Genomic DNA, 20,121 nt, shown 5'->3' on the forward strand with positions numbered 1-20,121 from the left:
TTTAATTAACCTGAATTATTTTAGACCAATAATCAGGGGAATAAGTTGATAAATCAATAAATATAAAAATAAAAATAAAAGGATTTAAAATTGCGAGAATTATAATCCCAACGGTCAATTTGGTCAAGTCATGATGTGTATGAGTGTATCACACATTATTATTAAAATCGATTCGCTATCTCTCAAGAGTGCTATGAACGTTGTAGTGTCCGTCTCCCAATACAAAATGATATCATTTAGATAAAATAGTATCACACACTATCCTTACCAAATTATTTTTGAGCACTCAAAAATAATATTTTTGACGAACTAGAACAACACGTGAACATTTATTTTTAGAAGTGTTAGCATAAAATTTTCAAAGAAATAAGTTTCGAGATAGAAGAAAATCAAGATTTTGAAAGTTGTTTTAGAACTAACACAAAAACAATTTGCCCAGCACAAATATTTATAGGAGATGTTAAGAAAATTGAGCAAATACCAATTTTGGTCCTACGAGTATTAGCAAAATGACAGTTTTGATCTATATGTTTAATTTCTACCAATTTTCATCCACGACTATTGTTTTAGTACCAATTTTCATCCACGACTACTGTTTTAGTGCCAAAATCCAACACAGCGGTCAGCCCTCCGTTTCATATATACCGAAATATGAAATTAATAAGGGTATTTTCATCTTTTTTAAATTAAGATCTCAATTTGAGCATGAATAAATGAATTTAATCTTAAGATCGACCCCAATTTACAGTTCTCGACTGCGAATTGAGATCGATCTTAGGGATTAAATCTCATTATTCATGCTCAAATTGGGATCTTATGTTGAAAAGGGAAAAAATATTCTTAAAATTTTTAGATGTCGCCATGTCTTAAACGAATGAGTGGTCGACGTGAAGAATTTTGGCACTAAAACAATAACCGTGGATGAAAATTGGTACTAAAACAATAATCGTAGATGAAAATTGGTAGAAATTAAACATGTGGACTAAAAATTATCATTTTGCTAATACACGTGGAACCAAAATTGATATTTGCTCTAAGGAAATTAGCATTAAACCATGTTAACGTCTAATTTAAAATCAAATTGTAACTTCCTAACAACCCACGTTAATTCTTAAATATTAAATTTTAATTAATTCCTATAGACCCCTTACACGCAAGAGAGGGCATTTATGATTTACAATACAATCTCTTCTTCTTCTCTTTTTTTTTTTTTTTTTTTTTTTTTTTTTTTTGTGCAAATACAATCTCTTTTTTAAAAGGGGATTGTATATATAATTACTAGTAATTCACCCGCACGATGCACGGGAAAAAATCGTGTTATTATAAATATAAATAAAAAATAGAAAAACTAAAATATTTTAAATTGTTTAATATAATAATATTTTTGAGCTTCCATTGGTCTAGTATTTATTATTTTTATAGAATACAAAATTACAATTACAATTAAAATTAAAATTAAAATTTTGTATGGTTAATATAATCTATAATTGTGTGCATATTCAAATAAACTTATAGATAGAATTTACATAATTACATTGATTTATTCTTAATTGTATTTCATCTATATTATAATTTTCACAATACGAATAATAACTAAGATAATTACATTTGGAAAGCAAATTTCAAATTTTGTATGAGTAAATTTAAACTCTAATTGAACACATTTTTTATATGATTATATAATATATAGCTATTTTATTTTTTAAAAGTACATTTTTTATATGATTATATAATATATAGCTATTTTAATTTTCAAATGTTGTGTTTTTTTTTTTTAATAATAAAGGACGTTGTGACATTAATTGTAACATTAATTACTTCCCAAACCATATAGCTTTATTATAGTTAAGATATACTAGTGCAAACTCACATCTATTTCCAATGCGAGACAAATGCATTTTCTAAGTCTTTCCACCTCCATTTTTCCAATTCAATTTGGTCTACTTTGAAAATTAATTTTTCATTCATATATTATCTGTTTTGAACTTTTTATAATATATCGATTTATTTGTCTCATTTAAAAAAACCTAAATCCACTTTGACCATATCCCAATTAGAAGTGGGTCTAAGAGTCACATACGATGTAATTTTCAATAAAATTTGTAGCAAATCAAACTAGATTTAAATCTATAGGGGGGAAACTCTAGTGAAGTTGGTCATTCTTCAGGCTTGGTAATCACTAATCACAAGATTCCAAATTCGATTCATAGTGGGATCAATTTCTTCTTGGTTTGAGTCGATCAGCTATAGAAGACCTAAGCTAATTTACTTCTTTGTGATTATTTGCCAGTTCGAATCACAAGGCGGAGTTTATTCAATTTACACCATTGAGTAATGGGTGCAAATTTTCCTTATCCTCCAAAAAAAAAAAAAAACACCTATACACATAAAATTAGACCCATATTTAGCTAACCAAATAGAGAAGTGAAACATAGGGTAAGGAAGAAAGGATATATTGCCTTGAAGAAATAGCAAATTCCTTGCTTGTTTCACCCATCAAAGTAGGGCATATGCCATGTGTATTATCCTGATGAATACTACATTTAACTTTCCACTTTCTATATAATTGATTAAAGTGGATTTTTTCTTCTTTTTCTATTATTGGGTCTAATCTCAGATTTAGATAGCTTTCCCTGTCCTTGTTTGCCATTTCTTTTTTATAGTCACTTTTTCTTTGCGATTTGAATTTGAAGGTGAAGGCCCACCCATTTAAATTGAAATTTACCGGCAAAAGTCTAGTCATTAGACTTAAGAACTGACTAATTATGACTTTATGTCTGCCGAGAAAGTTGTTTACATGCTGTAAAGTGGATCCATATTCAAAAGGTAATTGCGAATATATTATGGCATCAATATATAATTTTTGAAAAATGTTATTTATATTAAAAAAATATCAAATAATAAAAGAAAGGTATTTTTATGATATGTGTCATAATTATTTTATTTCATGATTCATCGATCTCCTATAAATTGAATAGACTTACCTAAATTAATTATACAAAATTATGTTTAATTATGTAAATTAATCAATGTTCAACGCACACTAATGTCAACCTACTGGTCATTGAGCTCAACCTCTCGACTAAAGAGGCTTCACAAAGACTTCTTCGGCAAAAGTTTCTTAATAGTAGACGAGTCTAACTAATAAGTAAAATTTGATTGATACGTAAATTTTAAGTAATAAAGCTTAACCAGTATATAAATCCCGAATGCTAGTTTATAACCAATAAAATGTTAGGCCTTCTTGGTAATAAATGCCACAAATCCGTACTCATACAGTCATAGATCAATCGTGCAGGTTGTTGAGCTATTCATATTTCATAATGGGTCTAGGGTATGTATCCCATCAAGTTAAATACTACTCCGTAAGAGATTTGGTAGAGTTTGATCAATGTAGCATTATTCATTATTTGTATAGTTTGATAGTCATATTACATTTTAATTGCTCCATTGATGGACCATAATAGAGATAAATAAATTGGTTGGCATCAATTAATGAGTTAAAACAATTACCATCTCATCTCATTAACTTGAGAGTAAACTAAAACTTGTGATAGATTGTGAACAATGACATAAGATCGAACTCTACTTTCAGAGGGGGTTGAAGTCATGAGTCAACCAAAAAGACTTCTTTTTCTTCCTTCGGGTTGATCAGCATACAAGGAAAACGCTTTAGTCTTTTAGACTAATACTTGTGAGCATATAACCATTAATGTGCAATCCAACTATCAGCTTAGGCTTTTAGTTGAGATGGAGCACAACGGTTTCTTATTAAGATATAGCCTTCATTTTGATGGCGGACATGAATGAGCAGACATGTTGCCCATTAGTTATAGCGTATCTGGATTCAAAGAGAGAGAATATCTGGTCTCCGCCCCTTGCATCTCAAGTCTCACTTCCTTCTTCTGCTAATGCTACTCCACTTGTTCACTAATTATGGTTGAAGAAAGGCAGGTAAACAACCGAAAACCTTTCCTTCATCTTTCAAAAAGATTCAACAACAAACATAAACAAATCTAAACCATTTGTTTGAATTCCCCTGGTGGGTGGATTGTCTGAATTCTCTTTAAGGCTCTTCCCCCATGGTTTATCATTGTGATGGGAAACCTTCCCACATGGTTCAGAGAGCACTGAACCGAAGAGATAATCATAGAAAATGTGAAATATTTGATAGGATCTTTTTCGGGAATAAGGAAATGGGATGTCAAAAAGAAAGGAGTGAATGGATGAGCGGAGCAGTGAGTGTAAGCGAACGGACGGCCAATGCGCCAGCCAGCCAGTGTGGTGGCGAACACGCTGTGCAGCCCGGTCCAAGAGAAGAAAGACTGAGCTTTCTGGGTTAAGATGCAATCTTTTATCTTATAATGAAATGAATCATGCACTTCAATTAGATGAGACATGAACGATCTACTCTACACATGTGTGGGCTTACAGGGCTAGGGCTCATAAACCCTTTTTTACCTCAACAAAATCTATAAGAATCATGTCAAAACACTTGAACATTGTCAAAAGGATGAAACTAACCCTACAACATCACCTACAAAACTCAGCTGCTCACTGTCCAGGCCGCCACTGCAATTTCTGTCCAAAGCTATTAGTTATAAACCATTGGAAAAGAACTAATTAACCAGCATATCGCCCAAAACAAGGTAAAGATATCTCATTTGGTCATAATGGTAAAGAAAGATGGAGAGAAAGTCAGAAAGGCACAGGTTTTGATACTAACCTTGTAAGGTAGCCATTTTTCCAAGTTCAACAGGAACCAACCCAGAAAGATTTGACATTCGATCAACCACATAAATCATTAATATTCTTTGCCATTTCCTTCTAAGTTTCTCTATACCAATGCATTATGGAAGATTTTTGCTTTCTGTGTGTTAATTGCTAATGGTGTCACCTTTGGTCTTATCAATGGGTTGTACACATGGGATATCAACAAATTTAGCTTGCTTCCATAGCATTCAAAGAAAACAGAAAATAAGTCCTTTCAAGCGCTTTATGTTCAACTACTTGGGAATCCAAATATCGGAAGAAAGATCATGGACTAGCTGGTAATCAACTGAAAGGTATGAAATATATGGAAGAAGGATATGATACAGGAGATTACTTCATGGAAGTCAGTCAAGAGGTTATACTCTGCAGTACAAACTTACAACAACTCTCCTAAAGCAGTAAAGCACTATGCAAACTTTTGCAATTGTTATCAATCTTCTAAGTCATCCTCGTCTTCAGCTTCATCAAATTCTTCCTCCTCTTCCTCTTCTTCTACTTCTTCTTCTTCATCCCCAACGTCTTTGTCTTCTTCCATCTCATCATCTTCAACGATAAAACCTCCTAGTGTCTCATCGTCCTCCGAATCCTCATTACTCGTATTCTTCCTTTGGGCGGAAAGCTTCTGTTTTCCAACACCCTTACTTGGTTTACCACAATCATTGGACCTAGTCATATACTTGGGTCTTTGAGATTTTCTTGATTTGGTTATTGCTTCCTTCTCCTCCTCACTCTCCCCTGTCCACTCTTCATCATCATTTTTGCCAACTTTCTTCCTCTTCCTCCCTCTTCCCTCATCACAATCACTTTCAACTCTAAATTCCTCAATAAACCAATCCCAATTCTTGATATCCCTTAACATTTTCTTCGGATAACCATCAAACTCACGCCCCATTACCACCAATCCAAACTCTGCACAGTTTTACAATTACCAACAGAACTTCCTAATCAGCAAAATTCAACTTAAACTAACGGTAAAACACTATAAGAACACGCAACACAAATAAGATAATCTTTTCAAAACTTTGTAGTTAATATTTTCTAGAAAAAAATATGAGCAAATACCAATTTTGGTCCCCAGTTATTAGCAAAATAACAGTTTTGGTCCACATGTTTAATTCTTACTAATTTTCATCCACGACTATTGTTTTAGTGTTAAAATTCATCACACCAGTCACCACTCTTTAAGACATGACGAAATATGAAATTATTACGGGTACTTTAGTCATTTTCAAATTAATATCCCAATTTAAGCATTAATAAAGGAATTTAAGCTCTAAGATTTGCAATTCTACTCCTCAAATTAAGGTAGGATGTGAAAGAAAATTGCCAATTGGGATGTATCTTAGGACTTTAAATCTCGTAAAAATTGAGATCTTAAGTTGAAAACGACGAAAATACCTTTAAAATTTTTAAATTTGACTTAGGTGACACTAAAATAATAGTTGTGGATGCAAATTAGTACTAAAATAATAGTAGTGGATGAAAATTGGTAAGAATTAAACATGTAAATCAAAAATATCATTTTGCTAATATTTGACCAAATTTGGTATTTGCTCAAAAAAAAATATTATGGAATAGAGAAAAGAGCCTAAAAACGCACCTTTAACAGGGTCAATATCTGATAAATTGATGGAATCAAGCTCCAATTCGTCAATCCCTCGTTGCTCATGGCCGCTTCCAAGGCTCCCAGCTAACTCCGAGCCAATCAGCGAGCCTCTCACCGTATCCGATTCACCTTCACCGTCAAAATCGATTCGTTTCAATGTGAACCAAACGGGATTCTTCGCAGAAACGCAGAACATGTCGCCGCTCTCCATTTCGCCTCTTTCGGAGCTACGGTATGCCTTCACTCCGCCGCTGGTGCTGCCGTGGACCCAAACCGGGTTTTTGCCGGCGACCTCGAAACCAACCCGCGGGTCCTTGCCTTCATGGTCCGACGAAGGGTGGAGCTGGAACAATATTTGGCGGCGAGAGACGGCCCGATCGTTGTCCTTGACACCTGCCCCCCTTCCGAACACTGTAATGGATCCGGGTATCAGTAGGGTTTTGGACCCGTCACAACTTTCTATTTCCATAGATGACCAAAGTCCGAGGCGGTAGCAGCCATATGAAAGATACTGGTTTCTCAACTAAACTTCTAAACAAATTTAAAATGTAAATTAAAGTATTATTCAATTTTGATTTTGGTATTCGGTTCAGAAATTTAAATAGTTTAATTTAATATTTTAAGATTAAAACACTTTTAACAAATTAATTACTACGTAATATTTTTTTTGAAAGGTAAAACGAGATATATATTAATCAAGCAAAGCCGTTACAAAATCAGGAGGCACACCCTCCCAAACCATAGAGTTGGCCTGCGAACAAACGGCTACTAACGAATGAGCTAAACAATTGGAAGTATGAGGAACATACGAAATAGAACACGACATAAAAGTACACATCAAAACTCTACATGCTGAAACAACTAATCCATAATTGGAACGATAATCCGACTTAGACGAAGACAGAACCTGACAAAGGTTCGAGCAATCAAAATACAAAACTACTTCCATAACATTCCGGTCATGAAGTCACGAGAGAGCTTCCTTGCATGCAAGTGATTTCGCCATGAATGGACTGAGGCAATGCCGCAGCTGGCCGGCGGCAACGAAACCTCCGCCTGCGTCGAAAAGGATACAACCGAACCCACGTCGGAGTTGGCGTCGTACGCAACATCGAACGCGCACACTTGTGTGACGCCTCCAGGCTGCTGCTGCGGTTGAGAAGCCGCTGGTTCCAGACGCCGTAAGTGGGCAGACTGCCAAGCAGCGAGGGAGGCAGTAGCAGCTACCCAGAGAGCCGAATTACGCTGTGACCATAAACCGTACAAGACTGCCGCCATTTTTTCCATATGCGCCGCATCAACCTTGTACATAATCTCCTCCAACCATCCACTAAAGACATCTCCCATCCTACACTGCACCAATAACCCAGAAACATTCCAAACAAACTTAAAATATTCACAAAAGACTAGAGTATGTATGATAGTCTCATCATGAATTCCACACAAAAGGCATGCAAGAGGGACCTCTGCCCTCCTACTATATAAATTGGATGTGGTAGGAAGCACATTACTCACATCTCTCCATAAAAACGACATCCACTTAGGAGGGATTTTCAGCTTCCATATTTTATTCTAAGAGGAGAAACGATTCGGGTGGGGCGGGGCATCACTCGTAATGTCACAGTAAGCATATTTAATTTCAACCGTAAGCGTAAACGCCACCGTGCCCCACCGCCTTGTCGTACTCCGCAGTCAGTAGTTTCAACTCAACCATTACCGCTTTTTGGATTTAGAATTTCTCTGCCGCCCGTGATCTTTGCAATGACTGTTAAACCAAGCTCAATGGTTTTCTTTCCACTAACCAATACCAAAACAACAGCACCATCGCTGAAATGGGATTAATTTACTGGGCGGTTTCGTTTTTCTTGTTCTGGGCACACAACAACAAGAAGGCATCACCGTATACTTCTAAAATCTTCTGCACTAGATGGTTGTCGATGTGAAAATCAAGTAAAAGGACAAGTTTGCCCTCCAACTTAACATTATTTTGACAGAAAATTTAACGGGAGGACCACATGTGGTTAATTTTTAAAATTAGGAAGACTGTCTTGTGGTCGTGTAAAAGTGATGATTACAGTTGGTATATGGCTAATACTCGGAGGATCAGTAGACTACTAGAGGTATTAACTCTAAAAATTAAATTAACTTACAAATTTCTTTAGAAGTTTTCATGCATTGATAATATTCTGATGTGTAAACTTATTCAAACGAGGGCAGTGGGATGTCAACATTGTCAATTCTTTAAAAAATGATCGTACTGTTTTAGAGTCCATGTAAAAACAATTTTGTCTAATAAAAAATAATAGTATAATATTTGTAAAGTAATGTACAATTGTACTATTATAAAAATACATACAAAAATTATTAATAACATAATGATTAAATCATTCAAATAATGCAAAAGCGTAATTGAAATAAGTTTTGTTCTAACTTCCAAATAATCAAAAGAAGATTAATTAAACCAAAAAAAAAAAAACTTAATCTAAATTTATATTTTTTTAATGCAATAAAATCAAATGATTTTTAAAGTTTCTGATTTATAATATTTGATGTTCAACTTTGAATGTTATGTATTTAATCAGGCTAAGTTTATGTTAAATTTTATATTATATATATTTTTAATACGTTTTAACATATTCGTAGTATATGTTTAATAATTATGGCAACTTTAATTGGGATGAGGTTCGAACCTAAGACATTTTTATAAAAACTAATAAGTAAGATAAATAGTTAATGGACTAAAGTTTATACTAACGGAATTTAAGGTTATTTAAAGGGAAGAAAATTATATATATATATATATATATATATATATATATATATATATATATATATATATAAATAGAGGCTCCGGATCCCATGAGATCCCTATTATAAATGAGATCATGAGACCTCATCCTATCCATCAATTCATTCTAAAAGGATGGTTGTGATTGAATGACAAATATATAGCAAGTAAGGATATTTTTATAGTAGAAGGACAATAATGTAATTGTAGTAGAGTGGTTAATTTTGGATAGAATTAATTTGGAATCTTTAGAATTATATTAGGGTATATAATAATGGTAATAAGTTGTAATAATATTGTTGTAGTGTTGCATCAACATTACCGTGCGCAGAGGAGGGTGCATGCCAAATCAGTTTTAAGCTTGTGAATGGACAGAGGTATGTGTTCAAGGACTTTTTTTTTTTTTTGTGATTTTCGACTACAGGTGTGTGCATTAGTTAGTGAAGGCGTGTGCAACACCATAGACCGGGTACGTTGCGTGTAAGTTAAAAATTTGTTCTGTAATGTGAAGTGCACGCAGGTAGGTTTTTGATCTAATAAGAAAAATATTTTTCTAAACCATTAGGGAACATGGTAGTCGCTGGTGTGTGCATGTAATTGCTTTGGTGTGTGCGAATTGTAGAATGGAGACATGTCAATTATGATCCGTTTAGTGTGTGGATGGTGCATTTATACGGATCTATATGTATTTTTTTTTTCATGAAAGTGTTACTAAGAAATAGTATGAGCTGTCTGTTTCAATTTATTAAATTTCAATTTTAATATAGGGTGGTGTGTGCATGTAATTGCTATAGCGTGTGCGAAATGTGGAATGGGAACTTGACAATTTTGAGCCCGTTATTTTATATCAACATTTATTGTTGGGGGTGGGGGTGGATGCCTGTTGTTTCTCTGTTTTGAAAGAAAATTACTGGTAGAGTAGTATTTGTTTGTTTTGTTTTGTGGACCACAGTTTTTGAATACGGTGGTGTGTGCGTATATGTGCAGTAGCATGTGCAACGTGTGTTGATGGTGCATTTTAACACATCTATATGTATATATTTATTTTATGAAAGTGTTAATAAGAAATATTATTAGGTGTCTGTTTTAATATGCCAAATTTAGATAGTTTACAATGAAAATGATAGCAAAATTAATTTTTCTATGTTTGAATTCATCTGTTTTAGCGCTATATATATATATAAGGTGGTGTGTGCGTTGATGTTCAGATACTTGTGCATTTTGCTGTAACATGGAAGTTGCATACACATGTCACTGTAGACTTCGTTTATTTATAAACAAAAATCATGAACCAAAAAAGAAATTATACATTCGCAAAGTGAAATTTTATTACATTTGGTCTACATTACTAAAATCAGTGCATTCAGTACATTTAATAAAGGACATCAAAAAGATGAAAAATTAATCAATGTAAAAAATAAAGTTCAATAAATAATATATTAAAAAATATATAAGGAAATATCTTATTCTCACAATAAAAGCAATATTTTTAAGATCTGTAACAAAAATATAAGACACAAAAACACATCTATAATGTGAACAATGCACCCACAACACAATACACATGCACCCACCCAAGAAAAACAAAAATCCTAGAAAGCCCCAATTTCTCAAAAAGGAACACACACACACACACAAAAAAAAAAAAAAAAAAAAAAAAAAAACCCTAAGAATATATAAAAGTTTAAGAATATATGAAAATGCCTCACACAGACCAAAATCTACGGAGGCTCACCATATGCACACACCTAATCCACCAATGCACCGACCAAAACAAACACATGCACCCACAAAAATTAAAAGACATATTTGAAAAACTACTAAAAGTTGGCAAAGAAGTAATAACTAAGGACTTTTCTGATTCCATATAAAACAAATCATTACCTTGAATCAAATGTAAAACTATTTTAGTTTTACTTTTACAGGACAAACATTAACTTGAATCTAATGTTATTATACAGGATGCAGTGCAGTGGTTACCATGGGACAGGATAAACTAGAGGGTCAATCACACCATCAGTCCAAAACTAGAGTAGAATATTGCAGAGCTACAAGGTATTTGGCTTCTGAATTTATTTTTGATCATTGCTGCATTCAAGTACTCCCAAAATACTTAACAGTTAAACAATCCTTGGTTCTTGGAGAAGGCTAAGAGGTCATTACATATCTAATCTAATGGTCCAAAACTTCCCCACACATTGGTTCTTATTTAGACGACAAAATATTACCTTGAATCAAATGTTATTGTAAAATGCACCCACCACACAACACACACGCACCCACCCAAGATAAACAAAATCCTAAGAAAATCCAATTTCTCAAAAAGTAACACAGAAAAAAAAAACCTACGAATATAGAAGTGTGAATGTAGCTAAAATATTACATTTAATCATTAATTTATTCACTGGTGAGTATGAAAGGCATTAGCTGTCACCCCTTGCATTCCCAAAGCATTATGATTCCCTCCTTCATCTTCATCAGAATCCAAAGTAAAAGCATAGCAAGCACCCATTTCCATCTGTTGCACCTCTGCACCAATCAGTCTATACTTTCTACTTTCCTGCCTAATCTCATTCTTCTTACAAACTATACAGAAAACTACAAAAATAATGGCCACAAGCAGGGCAAGATGGTAATTGAATTGAAGCTGAAGAGAAGGAGATACTATGTGTGTGGGAAATAAATATTCACTGGTGAGTATGAAAGCCATTACTGCCCTAGCATTCCCAAAACAGAATTATTCCCTCCTTCATCTTCATCGGGGATGTGCCCCTGGTCATTATACCCCCCACACCGGAAAGAATCAACAACAATACAACAAAAAGCAAAAAAAAAAAAAAAAAAAAATACACAAACACAGCAGGTCCTCACCGGGACCCTACCCACCCCCCCACCAATCACCACCACGCAAGACAACCCATTCCCTCCCCCCTCCCCCCCCCCCCCTCAAAACACAGCCATGCAATGAACCCACAGTCCCGAAAACACGCAAAAAAAAAAAAAAAAAAAAAAAAAAAAAAAAAAAAAAAACCAACATTGCACTAGACGAAATAACCTGCGAAAAAGCACCGAAAAAAACCCTAAAACCCCCCACCCCCACCCCCACCCCCAAAACAGGAACTAGAACACTAAATAACCCCGCTGACATTGCTCTCCCCACCGTAAAAATGCAAAATCAGTACAAAACACACAAATAAACGAAGCAAACCTAATTGACCAAACAGCGACGGAATACCTGGAATGGAACCGGAAGACCCACCCTTCTGACGCTCGGACCGCTTATTGGTAAAACCCGCCATGACTTCTGCTTGGACGGCACGGGCTGAGCGTAACAGAGACGGGGCTTCTCGTAGAGTGAACGGCCGGCGAAAAAAGGAACCGCAGAAGAAACTAATGGAGACGGAGAAGATAACAAAGTCACGCAAGGAAAAGGAGTTGAAGAGACGGCAATAACTCTGCAAAAATCTTGATACGTGATTTGAGACTATAATTAGCCCTGCATACGCCTAAAAAATCTGCATACTAATTAATATACCGTAATAAATATATCAACAAAAAGACACCAATGCCCCTAATTCTAAAAAAACCAGCGCACATGGCCTTATACATCATTAAATCTGGAGCTTTAAAAAATACAAATAAACGAACAAGATTGAGCCTCACGATCTCACCTGTCAATAGGGACCTCACCGGATCCAAAATCTATATATATATATATATATATATATATATATATATATATATATATATATATATATATATATAGAAAGCAAAACAAACGAGTATATATTATTACTAAAGATGCGGCAAAATAATATCAGGCGGGACAGTGTCCCTGTACATCGTGGCCTGAGCCGAAACAGTCGAAGCTAAAGTATGAGCAATAACATTTAGATTCCTAGGTACCGAGGAAATAAAACAATCTGAAAAAGTAGCCATAGTAGCCCTGCAGTCATCAATCACAATTCCAACATATGATCTTGGTGTAGAAGATAGGTTGGTAATGTAGCTTTTCAGAGTTTCACAGTCCGTGTAGAGTGTAACGGATGTAATACCACGAGCCTTCAACCAAGATAACGCCTCTATACAAGCGAGTGCCTTAGCGGTAAGGGCATTTTCATAGGGTGGCAGTACCCCATTCATAGGAGCTGCGAAACCATCCCCATCCGTAAGTAGCACTGCTCTGCACGTCGATGTCCCTGTCTCCGGATCATGTGAGGCGTCGAAATAGCATCGTAAACCAACAATAATTGGAGAAAGCTGTTGCTACGTTGCTAGAGCCGTAGCGTGCTGGCCTGCCACAGTCCACACTTGCAACGGCGTTGTGGCTCCCTTTTAAACATGCTTTGGCATTCGCAGAAAAACCTCCCAAGCCGTCGTATTTCTCACCATCCACAAATGGTAGAGAACTGCAACAACTTGCACAAGAACATCCCAGGAAGAAAATGATATAATAAATGGTAAATAAGGAAAATCATTAAATAAGACTAAAATCAAAATAATATAAACTATTCATTTTAAGAAACAATTATACTGACTTTTTTTTTTTTGTTCCAGTTAAGGACCTAACATTATTGGCTCTTATTAGATTGTATATAGATATAGAGATTGTAGATTGTAGATTCTAGATGTAGATGTAGATGTAGATATTTTTAATTTATCAAAAGTGTTATATCTTGAGCCGTAATAATATGATCGCCCGGGTGACTTACTAGTTTAAAACAAAAGATGCAACCCTAACTCCCTCGAGTCTCTATCTCTCATTCAACCCTTCCGTCTAAGAGCATCCACATCATTGAGTTATTGTCAGATGAATTATCTTGGGTGGAGTTAATAACAAATGTGGAATGAAATTATTTTAGAGAAGAATTGTCCTGAAAATATCAAGATAATATAAAAAAAAAAAAAAAAAAAAAACTAACACTGGCTGTGCGCGTGCACTGCACGCGCCTGACGCTACAATGTTTTTATTAATTTTTTGTTATTTTTTTTTTCTCCACTCCAACATTCTCCACTCCAACATTCTCTTTCCTAATACGTTATCCCAAAATCTCCCCAATTGATGCAGATGCTCTAAGTCTTACAAGCCGACTCTTCCACCTCTGCCGTAGTCTTCCCTCACCATTCACCAACGACGGCAACGAGTCTGGAGTCAGTGGAGTACTCGCCGGAGACCAGTGACCAAGACGACCACTCTCTGTCTCTCCCTCCGCAGTCCGGCAGATTCGTCTGTCTCTCTCGACCGCGGTCTGACTCTCTCCCTCTGTCGTCAGTCATCGTCGTCTCTCATCGGCCACCACCCTGGTCTCTCGTCTCTCACCGCCGGCTCACTCTCTCCATCCGTCGTCTGAAGGTAAATTTGTACATATTAAAATTAAAAAGAATTTCAATTATTATACGTGCTGCCATGGCTGGATTTTTTGCAAATATATGGAGCTCTAATTGTTTGAAAATACCCTAATAGGACTTACTACTGTTTAGTGTTTATTGTTTAATGGTTTATTATTGTAATGTTTGTAATGCATATGTTGGCTAAGTTTGTAATTCTGTTTAGACTTTAGTATAATGTTTGTAATGCATACTGTTTGCAAAGTTTGTAATGGTTCATAGCCAATAGCCAATAGGACTTGCCAGTTATATTGTTTGTAACTTTGGTTATAACTCACACAGTGTATTTTGATTAAGGATTCAAGGCTTTAACCATATGAATTTTTGATAATATTAGTCTTTTTTTTTTTTTTTTTTTTTTTTTTTTTTTTAAATAGGCATAAATTAAAAAGGGTCCCCGAAAAATCTCTGTAGGGCGGGAATGTAAAGAAATCATTGATTTTTGTTTGTTTTACTTTTTTTGATGACCGCGCGATTTCAATAATCTTCAATTCCTTTTGTTCTTTTTCAGTATGACAGATACCGGATATGCTTATGCTTGTTTCACATGCCTTGATGGTCTCCATCGTATCAAAATTCCTATCACTCCAGGTTGCAAACATGAATTAACCGTTGAGCATGTATGTCCCCCTCAACTTCCATCATATCCGGCACTCCTCAGTCATAATCATGTTGTATATGTGGTTGGTGGCACAAAGGGAGCTAGCTTTGAATTTAGTCGCGGGATGTATATTTTCGATCCCAGTAGGTTTCAAAAATTATCTAGGGAAAGTCACAAATTATCTATGGATATGGGAAGTGAGTTCTGTCTCGACTACACCACACGGGAGGATTTTGAATCTATGGTGGAACCACGGGTTATTCGCGTAGCTGAGGATAAGATTTTCCTACTCTCAGTAAATAATCATCAACATTATGAGCATAGGGTCAAAGAGCAATTGTGTTTTCAGTACTTTAACCCCATTAGAGATTACTTTGAAACCCTTCCATCTCCCCCTCTCGCACATGATCATGTACTTGGTTTTACTGTCACATTAGGTCACTTTTTTTCTTAGCGGCCATATATATTTGTTTGTTAGTGACCAACGGAGTAAGTACCCTAAGAGTGTCTTTAGTTTCAACACCAAATTCTCAAAATGGGAGGAGAAGATGTATTTGTTGGATAGATTTGATAAGAAACAAATTCCTCTTCCTTTTAGTCACCATGGTGACATAGGACTTTCAAATGAGTTTTCGGGAAAAACTCATATTCTGGTTGCTTTTTCTGGTACTGAGCTTTGTGCATACCAAGTTAAAATTCATGACGGTGATTTCGAACCCATATCTTACAGGGTTCTAAAGGAAAGTTGTTATCCTGAAGGCAGGGATAACTTTATAAGGGATGGATATAGAACTTATCTGACACGGCTGGCTGATTTGGGAGATGGAAAATTTTGTGCAGTGACTGGTTCTTATAGTATAAATCTTTTATTGTATGTCTTCCAAATTGATTTTAAAGTTGAACATGATATCCAAAACTCAACAAGTGGTGTTGGAGCCTCCTCAAGCCTCCTTTACTACAAGAAGTTGCAGCTTGGGGATAATATCCAATCTTTTTGTATTGCGTAAGTACACCTTCTTCCCATTCATATATGCTTAAATTAGTGTTGATCATTGTTTTTCTTTGCTTACTGTTTATGTATTTATTTCCAGCTCTGCCCCTCCAGAAGACAGCTCTGCCCCTCCTGAAGACCAAGACATGTTGGGGAGCACAAGTAAAAGGGGGAGGAGTGAGGATGAAGCCCTGTACATGACTAAGACCCTCCGTTTCTTTTGAGGTAGTGATCTTATCAAAATTGTTATCTATTAAATTTGAAAAAGTTGATTTTTACATGCTGGACTTTGAGCAAGTTCCTGAGATTCTTGATGGGTATTCTCATTTGCTACTCCAACATTTGCTGTATTATGTAGCCCTTGCTCAAAAGGTGTTTACAACTATTCTATTATTGTGACTTCATTGTCTTTCCTTGCAGGTGTGTTGATGTGGGCATGATCATGCTTGGTGCCTTGGACTGACCGTCTTTTTAATTCTGCTTTAGTTGTCAATGGCCTGTCAAGGGAAGCAAGGTTGAAACCAGAAGTTTTGTTGTTTTAACGAATTGTGTTTATGAACATTTTCATCACTTGTGACCTGCTCTTTTATTGAAGCACGAAATTGTAGTTATATGCCTTGGCACAGAGTATTAACTATCAACTGTTGTTTCGTTTCTATTTTTTATGACACAAAGCATGTAACTGTATTATATGGGATGAGTCTGTTCTGGAGCTTATGGAATGCTAAAAAGTTAATTTAGCTGTTTGTTATGTATAGAGAAATGGTTACAAACTTGGCATATTTACTCTTTAACAGTATATTATATTGTACATATATGTACTAATTGCCCCATCTATATGTGGATGCATTATCTATTCCTATGATATTAATTTACTAGTCTTTGGAAATTTAGATTTTATTAAAACTATGAATTTCCCACTGATAATGGAGTCTGGAAGCAACATGAGAAAGCCCCTGTTTTCCCTTTAGTACCTAAGGAGGACAAAATGGATGAAGAAGAGTTGGGGAAAATGTTGAGAGAGCGCTACAAAGCTGGTTCTAGTTTTGCTAAATTTGCAGAAGATGGATATGAAAAGAAATGATCAATTCAAGAGGACATATCTGTGCCCTCCTCCAAAGACCCTACCTACTATGGAAAGTCAAATGCATGGTATACGTTTTTCCGGTAATAATTTTTTGAAAAATAGTTTTTTCATAATCACGTTCATTAGCAATAACTTTTCTTCCATTTTTCACTTCAGGTTTCTCACTTTCTTGTGTGCTGTTATTTTCAACTTCTAGTTATGCAATTTGATTGTGAACTGTAGGTTGGTTGTGAAAGGCATTCAGGTTTCTGCCTTATGCAGAAATATGTGGACTTGGGATTTCTGGGAGTGAAGCTCCAAATAATCTCCACTTTTGCTCTTGATCATGAGAAAGGCTTTGTTTATATTGAAGCAGGTAAACAGTGTGATGTTAACCGGGCACTTTTCCTATTCTTCCTGATATTATTTCTCTACAGTTTTTTGATTGATGATTACTAGTGAATGGATGCTTATTGATTTTCAGAAGTGTTCTGTGCTGGTTGTATTTTGTAAGTCAAGGAAGCATTTGTGTGCAGGCTTTTAAAGGGCTCTGCAGTATATATTCCAGTTCCAAGGAATGAAATTTCTCAACTGATATCTGCAATGGAATTTCTGAGGGCATGTGGGCTCATGTCAAGAATGGCAAATACAAGAGGCATCTATCGCAGGTACTTTGAATTTGTTATCCGTTGTGATTGGCTGTTTTTCGATTGCAATGTCAGTAATCTTATCTTTTAACATTTTGAAAGATGACCATGTAGGTTGTGGCAGTGAATGATGTACAGAAAAAAAAAAAAGTCACAGTGAAGCTGATTCTAAGAATAGACTTGCAAGCACTGGCTGAGAAATTTGTAATAAAGTGTTTTTTTTTCCCTCATAAACACCTGTTTTATTCCTCATTGCTTGCTTAGAGAGATATTGAGTAGCTAATTACCTTTGAATGTAACTTTACTGCTAAGAATCCATTGATCTCTGTAATAGGTAGACGAGTATTGGAGCTCAAAGGTTATTCCAATAATTGAAAGCCATACAATATGCAATATTAATAGGCTGATAGTGCCAATACTTGAAGTGAATTCATTATAGTATTTGTATTTGCAATTTAAACTTCATCGTTGATCTTATCAGATGTGTGTTTATTTTTACTACATATTTATAGGGTGGAGGAGTTGTTGCCAAGAAGCTAGGCTTAACTTCCGTTCAATCACCAAGGCTAATCCGCTCTACTGAGCTTGAGTAATATTTCTCACTTAATTTCTTTTTCTTCATTTGGTGGATTAACAGTATAAATAAATGATATTCTCCCTTGTTAAAATTGTAGTGATTTTCTTCCTCTCATCACATATCGCAAGGATAGGATCGTGAGACAAACGAGATGGTTGAAGTTGTTGATGGTAAGATGCTGAAAGAAGGCTATTTTATATAAGGTGTCTTTGTGCTTTTGGGGTGTAATGCCTTCTGAAACTGAGCTCTTGAAGTTTGAGCCTTACAAGTATAGGTAATATACTTGAATTCTCCTTTCATTGAAGCTAAGATGTTAATCTTTGCAGTACTGCATTGGATGGAATTCGTGCACAGTACCCGTAACGCCTGAAGCCTTTGAAGGAGATCCATGCCCGAACGTCATGAAGAAACTGTCTGCTGAGGCTGTATGCAGTTAATGGGGTACTCGTTTAGTTCCATTCATTCCACGATTCGTTTAGTTCCATTCTGTTTTCCATTATCATTAATTTTGACTTTGCCGGGATGAAGTTGAACAGCTATCTGACAAAAGACAACAAAAGTTGCAGAGATGATTGTGGAAAGGATCATGTTAATGTATATGTGTATATGTCTGAAACTGCAAAACAAGATTCTTTGAAAGAATTGATTGGGAAAACCCTCAATGAGTATATGGAAGTGATTTTAGAGTATGTTAGGGTTTCAGAATTTCAGTGTTGTATGGTAGTGTATTAAATTGCAAGCAATCATTTCATTGCTTTTAGGATTCAGAATTTAAACCTTCTACTACTACTATGCAATTACTACATTAAATTGCAAATGCTTCATTGTTTATTGGAGCAAGGTGTAAAAGTACAATGTTACAATGACATGAAATCTCTCTTATATTGCATTCCAAGTTCCTACCTCTTCTGTTCATAACATCTTAGGGGCAAATTATTGCATGGACCATGGTCCACACAACTTGTGTGGACCATGAAATAAGGTACATTTTTAATATACTAAAGGTACATTATTTGTGTATTGAAGATACATTATTTGATAGTATATATAAAATAATGTACTTTTAGTACTAAAATAATGTACCCTTAAATAATGTACTTTTAGTATACAAATAATGTATCTTTAATATATTAAAAATTTACTTTTTATTTATGGTCCACACAATTGTGTGAATCAGGGTGCATGCAATAATGATTGGATCTTAGGGCCCTAGTCTAGTGCGTTTACTAATGACAAATTCTCCTCTTCTATTCAAAAGATCTAAGGGCTCAAGTGTGTTTATTAATGACAAAAATGCTCCGGTCTATTAACAGCACCATACAAGAAGTGAACAACGCATTAATTTTTTTATTTTATTTAGTAAGCAACAAAATGTGATAGATAAAGCGAGTGTTTGGTAAATGATTGTTAGCTGATTAGATTAGTGGGTGACTAGTTGATATCATTAGCTGATGGTAGAAAAGTGTTTAGTAAATTAGCTGTTAGTTGATAACTAATTATATACAAAATGAGTTTTCTAAAAAAGCTGATCGAAAAAGATATTTTGAGCAACTTTTTGAATTTTAACATTTTGAAGCTAAATTATTACAAAAAACTAATTAATCAAACACACATATTGTTTGTTTAACTAAGTCAAACAGTTAATAGTTATGGTCAAATGAGCCATTTTTAACTGATAGACTAA

At 35.0% G+C, this 20,121-nt stretch overlaps 1 protein-coding gene and 1 long non-coding RNA gene across 4 annotated transcripts; one reads left to right on the plus strand and one right to left on the minus strand.

Annotated features, from left to right (window-relative positions):
- Window positions 1-5,043: 5,043 nt before the first annotated feature.
- On the minus strand, window positions 5,044-6,877 carry LOC109192226 (glutamic acid-rich protein). Its single transcript, XM_019342793.1, has 2 exons — window positions 6,374-6,877; window positions 5,044-5,682 (listed from the first exon to the last, which is right to left on the minus strand). The coding sequence occupies exons 1-2, from the start codon at window positions 6,846-6,848 to the stop codon at window positions 5,204-5,206; spliced, it is 954 nt and encodes a 317-aa protein (XP_019198338.1). The 5' UTR covers window positions 6,849-6,877; the 3' UTR covers window positions 5,044-5,203.
- Window positions 6,878-14,269: 7,392 nt separating this feature from the next.
- Window positions 14,270-19,326, plus strand: LOC109192538. 3 transcript variants are annotated; one of them, XR_002056119.1, is made up of 9 exons: window positions 14,270-14,520; window positions 15,067-16,159; window positions 16,269-16,372; window positions 16,568-17,314; window positions 17,457-17,589; window positions 17,698-17,881; window positions 18,373-18,449; window positions 18,535-18,607; window positions 18,743-19,326. It is a non-coding gene; the product is annotated as an uncharacterized LOC109192538 (long non-coding RNA). The 3 variants fall into 3 exon arrangements; XR_002056118.1 differs by having other exon boundaries at window positions 16,248-16,372; window positions 18,535-19,326; XR_002056117.1 differs by having other exon boundaries at window positions 18,535-19,326.
- Window positions 19,327-20,121: the final 795 nt, after the last annotated feature.

This window comes from Ipomoea nil, unplaced genomic scaffold (genome assembly GCF_001879475.1).
Source record: "Ipomoea nil cultivar Tokyo-kokei standard unplaced genomic scaffold, Asagao_1.1 scaffold1770, whole genome shotgun sequence".
NCBI classification, from domain to species: Eukaryota; Viridiplantae; Streptophyta; class Magnoliopsida; order Solanales; family Convolvulaceae; genus Ipomoea; species Ipomoea nil.